Source organism: Scyliorhinus canicula, chromosome 24 (genome assembly GCF_902713615.1).
Source record: "Scyliorhinus canicula chromosome 24, sScyCan1.1, whole genome shotgun sequence".
NCBI lineage: Eukaryota > Metazoa > Chordata > Chondrichthyes > Carcharhiniformes > Scyliorhinidae > Scyliorhinus > Scyliorhinus canicula.
Window position 1 is genome coordinate 4,347,346 of NC_052169.1, and position 12,655 is coordinate 4,360,000.

At 50.8% G+C, this 12,655-nt stretch overlaps 1 protein-coding gene across 4 annotated transcripts in view; it reads right to left on the minus strand.

Moving 5' to 3' along the window:
• The window catches only part of LOC119956781 (creatine kinase U-type, mitochondrial-like), a 44,442-nt gene that overhangs the window by 13,122 nt on the left and 18,665 nt on the right, over positions 1-12,655 (minus strand). For all 4 annotated transcript variants that reach the window (XM_038784191.1, XM_038784187.1, XM_038784188.1 and 1 more), the window contains exons 3-4: positions 6,979-7,177; positions 3,170-3,265 (exon numbers count right to left, since the gene is read on the minus strand). In XM_038784191.1, the coding sequence (XP_038640119.1) occupies positions 3,170-3,265; positions 6,979-7,177 (295 nt within the window). The remainder of the gene's footprint in view (positions 1-3,169; positions 3,266-6,978; positions 7,178-12,655) is intronic.

The window sequence follows — 12,655 nt, forward strand, 5'->3', positions numbered from 1 at the left end:
AGACATTATAGTTGGTTCAATGAAGTCTTCAAAGTTTTTAGCAGGTAAGGTATAAGAATTTATTAGCTACTGGAAGTATTTACAAATACATAGTAAAGGGTCCGAGCTCGGAGCTGTCACCATGCTTGCCACTACACACATCTCTGTCACCATGCTTGCCGCTACACACATCTCTGTCACCATGCTTGCCGCTACACACATCTCTGTCACCATGCTTGCCGCTACACACATCTCTGTCACCATGCTTGCCGCTACACACATCTCTGTCACCATGCTTGCCGCTACACACATCTCTGTCACCATGCTTGCCGCTACACACATCTCTGTCCATCACTATGCTGACCCTTGGATACGGGACATGTATGTTCTTGTATTACTGTGTGAGCGATGTTATACTCAGTCCCACATTAACCCAGATGATACAGAAAGCGAAGGGCAGACAACTAATTTAATGTTCTTGCTTTATGGAGCCATTTTTTGGCAGCAGGAACTATCTCTGAGTTTGTGATCATCACAAAGTCTCTTGGAACTGGATGGGGTTGATCTTGATTATATGTGTTAATACAGGAATATAGGAGCACAGGGGTACGAATAGACCATTCAGCCCAAAGGCTGGCTCTGCCATTCAGGATGATCAGGGCTGATCAACCACTTCAATGCCTTCACCCCCACACTCTGAATGTAAGGCAAGCAATAGTGAGTCAGCAGCTCATCTTATCATTTCTGCTGATTTTTTATTTCCATTCTCCACCCATTTAAACCCCTCCCACACCCCCATGTACACTCTCCCCTATCACTGACTCTACCCACCCATTTAATCCCCCCCACATCCCCAAGTACACTCTCCCCTATCACTGACTCTAACCACCCCCTCCCACACCCCCATGTACACTCTCCCCATCACTGACTCTACCCACCCATTCACTCCCCTCCCACACCCCCATGTACACTCCCCCCTATCACTGACTCTACCCACCCCCTCCCACACCCCCATGTACACCCTCCCCTATCACTGACTCTACCCACCCATTTAATCCCCTCCCACATCCCCATGTACACTCCCCCCTATCACTGACTCTACCCACCCCCTCCCACACCCCCATGTACACCCTCCCCTATCACTGACTCTACCCACCCATTCACTCCCCTCCCACACCCCCATGTACACCCTCCCCTATCACTGACTCTACCCACCCACTCCCACAGCCCCATGTACACTCTCCCCTATCACTGACTACCCACCCCCTCCCACAGCCCCATGTACACTCTCCCCTATCACTGACTCTACCCACCCCCTCCCACAGCCCCATGTAAACCCTCCCCTATCACTGACTCTAACCACCCCTCCCACATCCCCATGTACACTCCCCCCTATCACTGACTCTACCCACCCATTCACTCCCCTCCCACAGCCCCATGTACACCCTCCCCTATCACTGACTCTACCCACCCCCTCCCACACCCCCATGTACACTCTCCCCTATCACTGACCCTACCCACCCCCTCCCACATCCCCATGTACACTCTCCCCTATCACTGACTCTACCCACCCCCTCCCACATCCCCATGTACACTCTCCCCTATCACTGACTCTACCCACCCCCTCCCACATCCCCATGTACACTCTCCCCTATCACTGACTCTACCCACCCCCTCCCACATCCCCATGTACACTCTCCCCTATCACTGACACTACCCACCCCCTCCCACAGCCCCATGTACACTCTCCCCTATCACTGACTCTACCCACCCATTCACTCCCATCCCACACCCCCATGTACACCCTTCCCTATCACTGACTCTACCCACCCATTCACTCCCCTCCCACACCCCCCTGTACACCCTCCCCTATCACTGACTCTACCTACCCATTCACTCCCCTCCCACATCCCCATGTACACTCTCCCCTATCACTGACCCTACCCATCCATTTAATCACTTCCCACATCCCCATGCACACTCTCCCTATCACTGACTCTACCCACCCATTCACTCCCCTCCCACATCCCCATGTACACTCTCCCCTATCACTGACTCTACCCACCCATTCACTCCCATCCCACACCCCCATGTACACCCTTCCCTATCACTGACTCTACCCACCCATTTAATCCCCTCCCACACCCCCATGTACACTTTCCCCTATCACTGACTCTACCCACCCCCTCCCACAGCCCCATGTACACTCTCCCCTATCACTGACTCTACCCACCCCCTCCCACACCCCCATGTACACTCTCCCCTATCACTGACCCTACCCACCCATTCACTCCCCTCCCACATCCCCATGTACACTCTTCCCTATCACTGACTACCCACCCATTCACTCCCCTCCCACATCCCCATGTACACTCTCCCTATCACTGACTCTACCCACCCATTCACTCCCATCCCACATCCTCATGTACACCCGCCCCTATCACTGACTCTACCCACCCCCTCCCACAGCCCCATGTACACTCTCCCCTATCACTGACTCTACCCACCCATTCACTCCCATCCCACAGCCCCATGTACACTCTCCCCTATCACTGACTCTACCAACCCATTCACTCCCCCCCCACAGCCCCATGTACACTCTCCCCTATCACTGACTCTACCCACCCCCTCCCACACCCCCATGTACACTTTCCCCTATCACTGACTCTACCCACCCCCTCCCACAGCCCCATGTACACTCTTCCCTATCACTGACTCTACCCACCCCCTCCCACAGCCCCATGTACACTCTCCCCTATCACTGACTCTACCCACCCATTCACTCCCCTCCCAAACCCCCATGTACACTCTCCCCTATCACTGACTCTACCCACCCCCTCCCACTCCCCATGTACACTCTCCCCTATCACTGACTCTACCCACCCATTCACTCCCCTCCCACACCCCCATGTACACTCTCCCCTATCACTGACTCTACCCACCCCCTCCCACACCCCCATGTACACTCTCCCCTATCACTGACTCTACCCACCCATTCACTCCCATCCCACATCCCCATGTACACCCGCCCCTATCACTGACTCCACCCACCCATTCACTCCCCTCGCTGAGTCTTTTACCTCTGGGAACCTCCCTGGAATATTGCACCGTTAAAAATAAATAAATTTAGCGCACGTTTGTGCTCACGTTTGTTTATATGCTTTTACAGTAACACACATCTCCTACTCACTTTACTTGAATCGAGATCTGTGGGATGCTTCATCGTCTTTGGATCATATCCATTGTGCCTTTCCATAATCACAGGATCAAATATGTCAGCAAAGACCTGCGTCACAGGAGGAGACATTGATGGGAAATGATCCATAAAGGTTAACGTCAAAAACCATCAAATAGCCCAGTATAATAAATTGAGTAAAACTCCCTCACCCACAGAGCAGAACAGACAAACATAGGGGGCGGGATTTTCCCATTCGGCGGCAGAGTGTCCACGCTGCCGGGAACGCCGTCGCATTTCACGACGGCGTGAACGGGCCGCTGGGAGGACCGATTCTGGTCCCTACAGGGGGGCAGCACGGCACTGGAGCAGTTCACACCGCTCCAGCCTCCCATCTGGCGCTGCACCAACCCGCGCATGCGCAGTGCGTGCTCCAACCCGCGCATGCGCGGTGGCCTCCCTCAACGTGCCGGCCCCGACGCAACATAGCGCGGGTGTTCAGGGGCCGGCGCGTAAGAAAATAGGCCCGGGGAGTGAGAGGCCGGCCTGCCGATCGGTGGGACCCGGTCGCAAGCCAAGCCCCATCGGAGGCCCCCCCATGGGATCGGAGCCCCCCTCCTATCCCCCACAGGCTACCCCCCCCCCCGACCCTGCACGAGAGTTCCCGCCGGCTGCGACCAGGTGTGGGCGGCGCCGGCAGGACTCTGCCTTTTCAGAGCGGCCGCTCGGCCCATTCTGGCCGGAGAATCGGCGGTCCGGCCGCCTGGAGCGGCCCACGGCCGGCGCTGCCGCAAACGTGGCGGCGCCAATGGAGCCGAGGAGAATCGCGTGCCGGCGTCAGGGTGGCATGGCTCGGTTGCGGGGATTCTCCGTCTCGGCGCGGAGCTGGGAGAATCTCGTCCCAGGGTAACTCATTAAGGACAGTTTTCAGAATGGGTACAGTCAAAACTCTCCTTTACAATTGCAAAATATTTGCTGACTTCTAAAAAAGGTTGCGGAAATCTCACAAAATGTGTTTCCATAACCCTGAGGCAAGGTAACTGAGCGAAGAGCAATGGAAAACTTTGGCAACAATGTGTTTCCAAATTAGATAAAGCAGTGGTTGAATATAGAGTAAAGCTCCCTCTACACTGTCCCCATCAAACACTCCCAGGACAGGTACAGCACGGGGTTAGATACAGAGTAAAGGTCCTTCTCCACTCTCCTAGTCAAACACTCCCAGGACAGGTACAGCACGGGGGTTAGATACAGAGTAAAGCTCCCTCTACACTGTCCCCATCAAACACTCCCAGGACAGGTACAGCACGGGGTTAGATACAGAGTAAAGCTCCCTCTACACTGTCCCCATCAAACACTCCCAGGACAGGTACAGCACGGGGTTAGATACAGAGTAAAGCTCCCTCTACACTGTCCCCATCAAACACTCCCAGGACAGCTACAGCACGGGGTTAGATACAGAGTAAAGCTCCCTGTACACTGTCCCCATCAAATACTCCCAGGACAGCTACAGCATGGGGTAGATACAGAGTAAAGCTCCCTCTACACTGTCCCCATCAAACACTCCCAGGACAGGTACAGCACGGGGTTAGATACAGAGTAAAGCTCCCTCTACACTGTCCCCATCAAACACTCCCAGGACAGGTACAGCACGGGGTTAGATACAGAGTAAAGCTCCCTCTACACTGTCCCCATCAAACACTCCCACGACAGCTACAGCACGGGGTTAGATACAGAGTAAAGCTCCCTCTACACTGTCCCACCAAACACTGCCAGGACAGGTACAGCACGGGGTTAGATACAGAGTAAAGCTCCCTCTACACTGTCCTCATCAAACACTCCCAGGACAGGTACAGCACGGGGTTAGATACAGAGTAAAGCTCCCTCTACACTGTCCCCATCAAACACTCCCAGGACAGGTACAGCACGGGGTTAGATACAGAGTAAAGCTCCCTCTACACTGTCCCCATCAAACACTCCCAGGACAGGTACAGCATGGCGTTAGATACAGAGTAAAGCTCCCCCTACACTGTCCCCATCAAACACTCCCAGGACAGGTACAGCACGGGGTTAGATACAGAGTAAAGCTCCCTCTACACTGTCCCCATCAAACACTCCCAGGACAGGTACAGCACGGAGTTAGATACAGAGTAAAGCTCCCTCTACACTGCCCCCATCAAACACTCCCAGGACAGTACAGCACGGGGTTAGATACAGAATAAAGCTCCCTCTACACTGTCCCCATCAAACACTCCAGGACAGGTACAGCACGGAGTTAGATACAGAGTAAAGCTCCCTCTACACTGCCCCCATCAAACACTCCCAGGACAGGTACAGCACGGGGTTAGATACAGAGTAACGCTCCCTCTACACTTTCCCATAAAAGTCTTTGACATTTAGATTACTGGCAGCTAGTTTCACCGCGCAGTTAAAGGCGTCCTTGATGTCATCAGTCTGAGTTGGACGTGACCTGGAGCAGGGAGATGGAAAACCAAGTCTGACCCACTATATCCAGCCCCTCCCCAATGTGATGATGTCGCCTGTTCAGATTTATACCAAGTGCTGCGTGGTATATCTGTTCTCTGTCGGAAGCAGCCTGTTAATAAACTCATGTGATGTGTGTGATTTTATTCCTGGTGCACAACCTTGGAAACTGCAATGGGTCAAAGTCAAATAGTTAAACCAGTTCAGCTGTTGAAATGTTGAATGTCCCCAGAAATCATGATGTACGTGGTTCTGTATGTAACTTACTAACAATACTGATGTTTAAATTATGCTCTTACATTTCATTCTGAATGTCTTTGGGTAATAAGCACCTATCAGCGTTTCTGTGAATAGTGTAGATTGGAATGTCTATTTATTTTTACCTCTGCTTATGTTAATCGTTTGTTCAACATATCGGCTTTAATCTGCTTTCAGTCAGTGATCTGAAAACTGTAGTTCTGCACTCCACTGACACCCTCCTGCTCACACTCCATACCTTTTAAATCTTCTGATATTTCAAACAATAATTCATTGCCATTTACTTCTGGGACCTGCTGCATCATGTGACCCCCTCCCCCATTCACCATCTTTTCCAAGGGAATGTGATCGAGATTGGCTAACAGCTCAATTCCTCGTTTCCCACTCAAAGACTCTTAGAAGAAAAGAAATGTCTCGTGTCCTGTCCAGCGTGGAGTGCGGCAGATTTGATGATCCAGTCGTCAACTTGGGATGTTCGTCTGTTCCCTCAGAAACCCGTGTGAAAGATGGAAGATCAGGGAAATACTGAGGTCAAAAAAGTATGAGCGAGACCAAGGAACATGAAGCAGTCCTGGTTGGCTGACACCAGCCCCGTTATTAAGAGCCTGTAGATTCTAGAACATTGTTGAAAAGAGACATGTTGCCAAAGTTTTACATCCTGCACTCATCCGGACAAACACAAGGATGCCAAATTTCAAAAATTCACAGCAATTTATGCGACAGGAGAAGAGGTTGCTGAATGGTTGGCAAGTTAACTCTGATTGGTTGAGGTGTTGCTATGGAGAAAACAATAGGGAACTATAGACTCCCTCAGCTCCTGGGTATTTAAAAAAAAAGGTGCAATGCTTGATCATATTCCTTTTGTTTGCAGAATGAATGCATGTCATTTTATACGGTGTAAATTATGAGCTTGACTGAGTCTTTTAAATTCAATGTTAGTTCAGCTATTAGCATACTTAGGTCATGTCAGTACTTCACTGATACTTGACAATGCTGTGCCTAAACTAGACCATAACGTAATCAAATGTTGTTGTGCTCTTTCTGTGTTTCCTCTTTGTGCACATTCACTGCACAGTTATCTTTACCTCATAGGATTCCTCATCCCCCGCGACCATGCCCACGGTCTTGATGAAAGGGTGCCCGGGATTGTCCACTCCAGTCTGGATGGATTGGTCCAGTGTCCAGCCCATGGGTGTAGTCTTATCCCGAAGCTTGGCATATATACCAGGGGTCAGACAAGAGGACATGCAGTTGTTGTGCTTTCGAAGGTCAGGATAGTCTGCACTGAGAATGTAAAGCAGAATTAATATACATCCACAACTATGTTTGTATGTCTATCTCGCCTTTAAAGAGGTTAAAAAAGAGCCTTCACGGAAACATAATCCAAACAGGAACTGACACCAAGCCAAAGAAGGGGTTGTGTGGTTGAATAGTGAAGGACTCGGTCACAGGAGTAGGTTTAAAGCAGCGGCTGAAAGGAAGATATAATGTTTTACTAAACTAAGCCTAGACTCGAAAATTTACATTACTGGATAATGAAAGGACCTCTGACCCACACTGGGGTCCAGCGACACAGTGGGCAAGTCTCACATGAACTTGCTCCTGAGTTTGATATGTGTTTTGGTGAAATCGTATTTCAGAGGTGACACTTGAACTCTGCCCCGTCCCCACTGGCAGACCCACTGAATGTCAAGCACACGAGCAGAACCCACGGGTGATACTTCTTCCCCCCCCCCCCCCCCCCCCCCCCTCACCCCCCACAAAGACAGTGGATGCTGACAGCAGGGGGCGATGTAGTTGGGGATGTTAGTAGTACCTCTCCTGCTGCAAGTACTGTACCTATACCTTAATATCAACAGCTATATTAATACAGTTCTCCATTTGAAAAAACAGAGTAGCTTGTGTACCTCATGATACCAAATTAGCTTTCCAATTTACTGAAGTTCAATGGGCAGCAGCGGCCTCTAACAAAACACCACAGGATCAACCACAAATTTCTTTATTCATGATCCCAAAAGGTTTTCCTAATTTCCAGTGTGTTCAATCTGTTGTGGTGACCTACCAGGGCCACGCGTTTAGGCCCGATTAAAATTGGCCATTTCGAATGAAAGGATTGGACACTTTTAAACAAGCCCCAGTCGCCCCAGCACAGCCTCATGGGAATTCGGACTGGCCAAGTTTGAATACACTCGAGGTCAGACAGGCTGACAAGACATGTTCAGACTTGCCCTGTCAATCAGCAATCAAGCGAAAATCAATCTAATTGAAATGCACCGGACTATTGTTACAAACCCAGGTCCGGTCAGACTCTCGAGCACCTAGAGTTCCCACCGTTACCTTATTTGGTAAGGGGTACGTGCAAACAAGGTCACAGGAGATGGACACCTGGGGTGGGTCCAGGTGACCTGTCAATAGGGCATCAATTGGATCATTGGACACTAACAGCCTTTTTCGATACTCCATTGGCAAAAGGTCACAGGAAGTGCGAAAAGGGCGTGAAGCCAGAGGAGTATAAAAACAGGAACTCCAGACCCCTCGGGAGCGAAGACTCGGGATGCGAGGTGACCTTGACCAGATCGGGGAAGTGAAGACCAGACCAGGCCAGACCTTGACCAGGCCAGAATGAAGGAAGGAAGAGACCATCAGCAAGAAGCAGCTTCGTAAATCGGGGCAGAGAAATTCCAGGGATCAGATCCATAGCCGACCAAGCCACCGTGAGACCCACGCAGACACGGGGAGCTGCCAAGCCACCGTGTGACCCACGCAGACACGGGGAGCTGCCAAGCCACCGTGTGACCCACGCAGACACGGGGAGCTACCAAGCCACCGTGTGACCCACGCAGACACGGGGAGCTGCCAAGCCACCGTGTGACCCATGCAGACACGGGGAGCCACCGTGTGACCCACGCAGACACGGGGAGCCACCGTGTGACCCATGCAGACACGGGGAGCCACCGTGTGACCCATGCAGACACGGGGAGCCACCGTGTGACCCATGCAGACACGGGGAGCCACCGTGTGACCCACGCAGACACGGGGAGCTACCAAGCCATCTTTTTAATAATAATCTTCATTGTCACAAGTAGGCTTACATTCACACTGCAATGAAGTTACTGTGAAAAGCCCCTAGTCGCCACATTCCGGCGCCTGTTCGGGTACACAGAGGGAGAATTCAGAATGTCCAATTCACCCAACAAGCACGTCTTTCGGGGCTTGTGACCCAAGCCGGGAATCGAACCTGGGACCCTGGCGCTGTGAAGCCATTGTGCCAACCATTGTGCTATCGTGCCGCCCGGGTAGTACACACTGATCATGAATATCGCTCTACGAGTAGTATACAATGATTTTGGATATCGCTAGTATTTTGTGGGTAATTTAAGGGTTAATTGTGTTCAATAAACATCGGTGAATTTTGAACTCGTGTTATGGTTTGTTTTCTCGCAAATAAAGGCACCCGAGGTAAAACCTTCGAATAAGTAAACTGGTCAAAAGTTGAGATTTTACAGAAACATCACTGCAAACCCAAAATTCAAAGCTGTTTTATCCTGGAGGACTTCCCACTCCCCGCCGATCATTTGAGTGGCCTGAATCTCAGACAGATAGATTGAGAAATACAGCACAGAACAGGCCCTTTGGCCCACGATGTTGTGCCGAACTTTTGTCCTAGGTTAATCATAGAATTTTGGACACTAAGGGCAATTTTTCATGGCCAATCCACCCAACCTGCACATCTTTGGACTGTGGGAGGAAACCGGAGCACCCGGAGGAAACCCACGCAGACACGGGGAGGATGTGCAGACTCCACACAGACAGTGACCCAAGTCGAAATCGAACTTGGGACCCTGGAGCTGTGAAGCAATTGTGCTATCCACAATGCTACCGTGCTGCCCTTAAGAAGAAGTTAATCTACACTCCATTATTCTACCCTAATCCATGTACCTATCCAATAGCCGCTTGAAGGTCCCTAACGTTTCCGACTCAACTACTTCCACAGGCAGTGCATTCCATGCCCCCACTACTCTCTGGGTAAAGACCCTACCTCTGACATCCCCTCTATATCTTCCACCATTTATCTTAAATTTATGTCCCCTTGTAATGGTGTATTCCACCCAGGGAAAAAGTCTCTGACTGTCTACTCTATCTATTCCCCTGATCATCTTATAAACCTCTATCAGCAGGTAGAGAGCTTGGCACTCACGTCTGAGTCACAGGGTTATGGATTCACACCTATTTTGAACACACGAGCTTATCATTTCGGGTGACACTGCCAGGCCAGGACTGAGGAAGTGCTGTCAAAGGCATCACCTTTAAAATGAGGCATTAATCTTTCTTTCATCCGTCACCTTGTTTACACACACAATAATTATTGTCTTCACAAAGCAATAGCTGAATCATTACACCTTCTCTTTCCTCAGCAATTTGGAAAAGGTGACGATGATTTCGTGTATTTTATTTCTTTTATTTTGAAAAATATTTTTATTCTCCATTTTCAGATTTTCTTCAGAGTTTACACCCATCAACAAATAACCAATACAATGTCAATCCACCTACCAACAACAACGATCCCATCCTCCCCACCACCCTCCAAACAACAGCCCGCCTGACAATATAAGCATCAAATAAAACTAAACCTCCCAAGGAGGAAAAAAGAAAACGGAATCAGGAATCGGACCTGGTCACCGTTGACATATATAGTTTCACCCCCCCCCCCCCCCCCCCCCCCAACCCCACCCTAATATTCAAAGCCATCCAATCCCTGAAAGAATACCGTCAATGGCATCCATGAATTGTAGACAACCCCCTCCCAGACTCCTCCCCTCCACTTCCTCTTGTAAACCCCTCCCCCCAAGCTCGGTTCCTTCCCCCAACTTTTCACCCCGGCTAGACTCTCCGAAACCTGTTCTGCCAGGCTCCGATGGTCGCAGCCCCTCCCCCCACCTCACTCCCATTCACTGGCCGGCTTAAACCGGCCAGCGTGGAGGCCCCCCCCGCCCGGGTCTCCTTCCCCCTTGCCCGCTCCCAGGAAAACCAAGAAATCCCCTTTAGCACACAACCCCCGCATACACACCCAAGCCCCAAAGAACCATCATTGCAAATTAAATTCCCAACTCCTCCCTTGTCCAAATATATACAGCGTTGACTCATTTAGTACATACACCAACACGCAGTGAAAAAATAAAGTTACATGAGGCTACATCGGTACACGACCCGCTCTCACTCCCATTTCTCAATTCTGCCACAGTCCTTCTGCCTTCGCAAACTCCTTCGTTACTTCCGCCGTCCCAAAGTAAAAGTCCTTGGATTTGTAGGTCACCCTCAGCTTTGCTGGATATACTATGCCACACTGCACCTTGCTAATGTACAGTGCCTTCTTCACCCAGCTAAAGGCAGCCCACCTCCTCGCCAGCTCCACCGTGAAGTCCTGGTATATGCGTATACCGGCTCCAGCCCACTGCACCACCCGCTTCTGCTTTGCCCAGCACAGGACCTTCTCCTTCACACTGTACCTACGAAAACACAAAGTTACTACTCTTGGCGGCTCACTTGCCTTTGGTATAGGCCTCCACGACCGATGAGCCCGATCCAGTTCATATCGAGAGGGATCGTCCCCCCTCCCCCAATAGCTCCGCCAACATCGTGGCAAATACTCCGTCGGCCTCGGGCCTTCCACCCCTTCGGGCAGACTCACAATCCTCAGAGTCTGTCGCCTGGATCTGTTTTCCTGTGCTGTGATACTGCCTCTTCCACTTCCTTCAGTGTCTCCCCTTGCTCCCGCAGCTCTGCTGCTGCGCTTGATACTGCCACCCTCACCGGGGCAATCGCCTCCTCCACCAGCACTTTCGATACCACCCCCATCTCCTTCTTCATCGCTTCCATGTGCTTTGTGAACTGGTTTTCAAGTTCCACAACCATCACTTTGGTCATTTCTTCTGCTGGGAGCGATGCGGCCTCCCCTGGTGCTCCAGCCTCCACTTTCCTTACAGTTCCTGCGCTGACTTTTCCACTCACCGGCGGACTTTCATTAACCCCTTTTTCACCGTTGTTCTTTCTCCCAAGCTTGGACATTTCTCCTCCCGGTGCCTTCTTACAGCTTTTTCAGCCCCTGTTGCCCCTGGGACTGGGTGTTAAAACCGCAAAATTTTTATTCCCGAGCGGGAGCCCTCCAGTGTACGGCTGCCTCCCGCTCGCCGTCACCGGAAATCGTATTTTACTTCTTTAATCTCTCCAATTTTCACACAAATTCGTCCAACTTTTTGACACCTCTTGTATTTGATGGTTCCATCATATTAGGGGGAATATTAGGGGGGGGCAGCACGGTAGCCTTGTGGAAAGCACAATCGCTTCGCAGCTCCAGGATCCCAGGTTTGATTCCGGCTTGGGTCACTGTCTGTGCGGAGTCTGCACATCCTCCCCCGTGTGTGCGTGGGTTTCCTCCGGGTGCTCCGGTTTCCTCCCACAGTCCAAAGATGTGCAGGTTAGGTGGATTGGCCATGCTAAATTGCCCTTAGTGTTGGGTGGGGTTACTGGGTAATGGGGATAGGGTGGAGGTGTTGACCTTGGATAGGGGGTAGGGTGCTCTTTCCAAGAGCCGGTGCAGACTCGATGGGCCGAATGGCCTCCTTCTGCACTGTAAATTCTATGTAATCATGAACACATTTATAATTATGGCCTCACAATGTTTGCGATCTGAAACATTCCCCCACCATTAAAACCGACAGGAAGAACCTTCTTTTCCTTTTTTTAACCAAATACTTTATTTCT